The sequence below is a fragment of the Grammomys surdaster genome, unplaced genomic scaffold (assembly GCF_004785775.1).
Source record: "Grammomys surdaster isolate TR1022 unplaced genomic scaffold, NIH_TR_1.0 259, whole genome shotgun sequence".
NCBI lineage: Eukaryota > Metazoa > Chordata > Mammalia > Rodentia > Muridae > Grammomys > Grammomys surdaster.
Window position 1 is genome coordinate 1,171,946 of NW_021604700.1, and position 2,500 is coordinate 1,174,445.

Here is a 2,500-nt window from a genome sequence, read left to right on the forward strand (position 1 = left end):
CCTTCCTTCCTTCCTTCCTTCCTTCCTTCCTTCCTTCCTTCCTTCCTTCCTTCCATCCATCTACCTAACTTCTATCTAATCTAAAATTATGACCATCCTTATTATTTTATTTTGTTTTTGAGACATAGTCTCTCTGCCTTGTTTGCCCTGGAACTTGTTCTGTAGACTAGGGTGGCCTCTAATTCACAGAGATCCACCTGCCTCTGCCTCCCATGTGCTGGGATTAAAGGCATATGCCACTACTGCCTGATTTACATATCGTTTTTTAACTCACTGAATTCAAGACTGCTGCTGTAGGTATTCACCTCTGTGAGGGTGTGAGGACATTTACTGGGACATGGACAAGCCACCAATGGCTAGCCACCAAAAAAAATAAATAGATAGATAAATAAATAAATAAATAGATAAATAGATAGATAAATAAATAACTCTCTTTCCAGCAGCCGCTAATGGCTTTTAATCAGGGGCACGGCCTTAGTAATCCTTCCCTCAAGCATGCTTGCATTTTTACCTGTATCTATCTTGGGAAATCATCCACTATTTTACTTTTGCATTGGGGATTTTGCACAGTAACTTTTAATCACATTCATCTGCCTTCCCCAACTCATCAGACCCTCCTTACCTGTTCACCCATCCAACTTTATGTTCATTTCCTTAAGTTGTAAGACAAAGCAAAACTAAGAATGATAATAGTAATGCAAAGAACAACACATCCATGGAGTTCAGTTTGAACTGGTTGACCACTTTTGGGTGTGGGGCCTGCCCTGGTAGGGTCCATGGGTACACAACTCTTTTATATGTTTTGTTGTTTTGCAGCATTTTGTAGCATAAGATGGTCTTGAACTCACTAGTTGTCAAGGGTTTGAACTTCTGATTCTCTTGTCTAGCCTCCCAAGAGTTCAGATTCCAGGCCAGTGTTAGCTTCCATACCTTGCTCATAGTAGATTTCTTTTAGTTCTCTATTTGTTTGGAACAAAGAAAAGTAAGACTATGACTTATGAGTCATACATGGTACTTTTAATACTTAGGCCTCATTTTAGAAATAGTTTACAAATAATCTGAAAATAAATCATATATCAGACCTATTTGTTAGCTAGAAGAAAGTTAATTTTTTTCCCCTATGACTGGGATTTTGGCTTTAATGGTTCAATGGATGTAGCGTGGGCAGCAAGAAAGGCAGGGCAGAGACTAGGATATAAAGCAAATTAATTAATTAATGGAAAATATGCCTGTCCTTATTGCATACCCGGGTACACAGGCATTGAAGCTTATATTTTTAAATTTTGTCAATAGTTTTATTGCTACTTGATGCATGGACAATTTATCAAAATTGTCTACAAATATTTGAAAAGAACGATGTTTTTGCTTGAAGGTAAAGGCTAAACATACAACCATTAGTTCAATAGATTAAAGGCAAGAAAGCTATCGGATAAATAATATATTCAAGTTAAAAATAGTGAGTGAAGATTTGTAACTTGAATATATTATTTATTTAATTAAAAATAATTTCATTTGAAATAATCATTTTTGCTATGTAGTTGAGGCAGAGTCAGATGTACTTGAAAAATCAAAATTTTACAAATTTTTCAGTAAAGCAAAAGCAAAATCACTTATTAAAATAAAATATACCCCTATAGATAGAAGTTGGAAAAGTTTAATTTGCTTTTTGTTTCCTACCAGTGACATTAATAGTCTATTATTAGTTTTGAAATAGACAATAAAACTGTTTTAATCTTGACATTTATTTTTAAAATATATTTAAAGGTACTTTTTGTGTGTATGCATGTTTTTATTGCATGTATGCCTGTGCATTACATTTGTGCCAAGTGCCTATGGAAGCCAGAAGAAAGCACTGGATCCCCTGGAAATGAAGTCAGAGACTGGTGTGAGCCACCACATGGTTACTGAAAATTGAACCCGGATCTTCTAGAAAAGTGGCCAGTGCTTTTAACTGCTGAGACATCTCTCCAGCTCATTAATGCTGATGTTTAGATATTGTTATAACTCTTAATACAATAAAAAAAGAATGTACAGATGAATATTGTGCGTAAAATAAGGAATCAAAGGAATCTTTCATTCTCATAAGGTTCAAACTGCATGTATCATCTGGATCAAATGTTGATTACTTTCAAAGCAAATGACTTGAAGCTTCAAGAAGTAAAACGGAAGAGCCACTGAACTCATATGGTCACCACATAATCCAGACGACCCCCAACAACTGCAATACGAAGGGGGTGTTAGTCACACTGATTTTCCTGGAAACGCTGATGTCATCTCTCACACAGATGTGTGCACACACACGCAAACACAGCGTACTGAACGCAGACTTGAAAGTCAAGTATATGCTCTTCTCCACACTCACTCTGGCTTTGACTCCCACCACATTTTTCTTGGTGACTTTTTTCATTGCCTCAGTGATACAACAGATGGGAATAAATCGTGTTAAACCACCTACCATGGACAGTGAGTGTGGTGCTCACGCTGCTTGATCCTGCGGTGT

The 2,500-nt window shown here is 36.6% G+C and overlaps 1 protein-coding gene across 1 annotated transcript in view; it reads right to left on the bottom strand.

Annotated features, from left to right (window-relative positions):
• Hmcn1 (hemicentin 1) overlaps positions 1-2,500 on the bottom strand; it is a 402,633-nt gene that overhangs the window by 56,544 nt on the left and 343,589 nt on the right. Inside the window, exon 81 of the mRNA XM_028775780.1 lies at positions 2,456-2,500. This exon is cut by the window's right edge and continues 225 nt beyond it. Within this exon, the coding sequence (XP_028631613.1) occupies positions 2,456-2,500 (45 nt within the window). The remainder of the gene's footprint in view (positions 1-2,455) is intronic.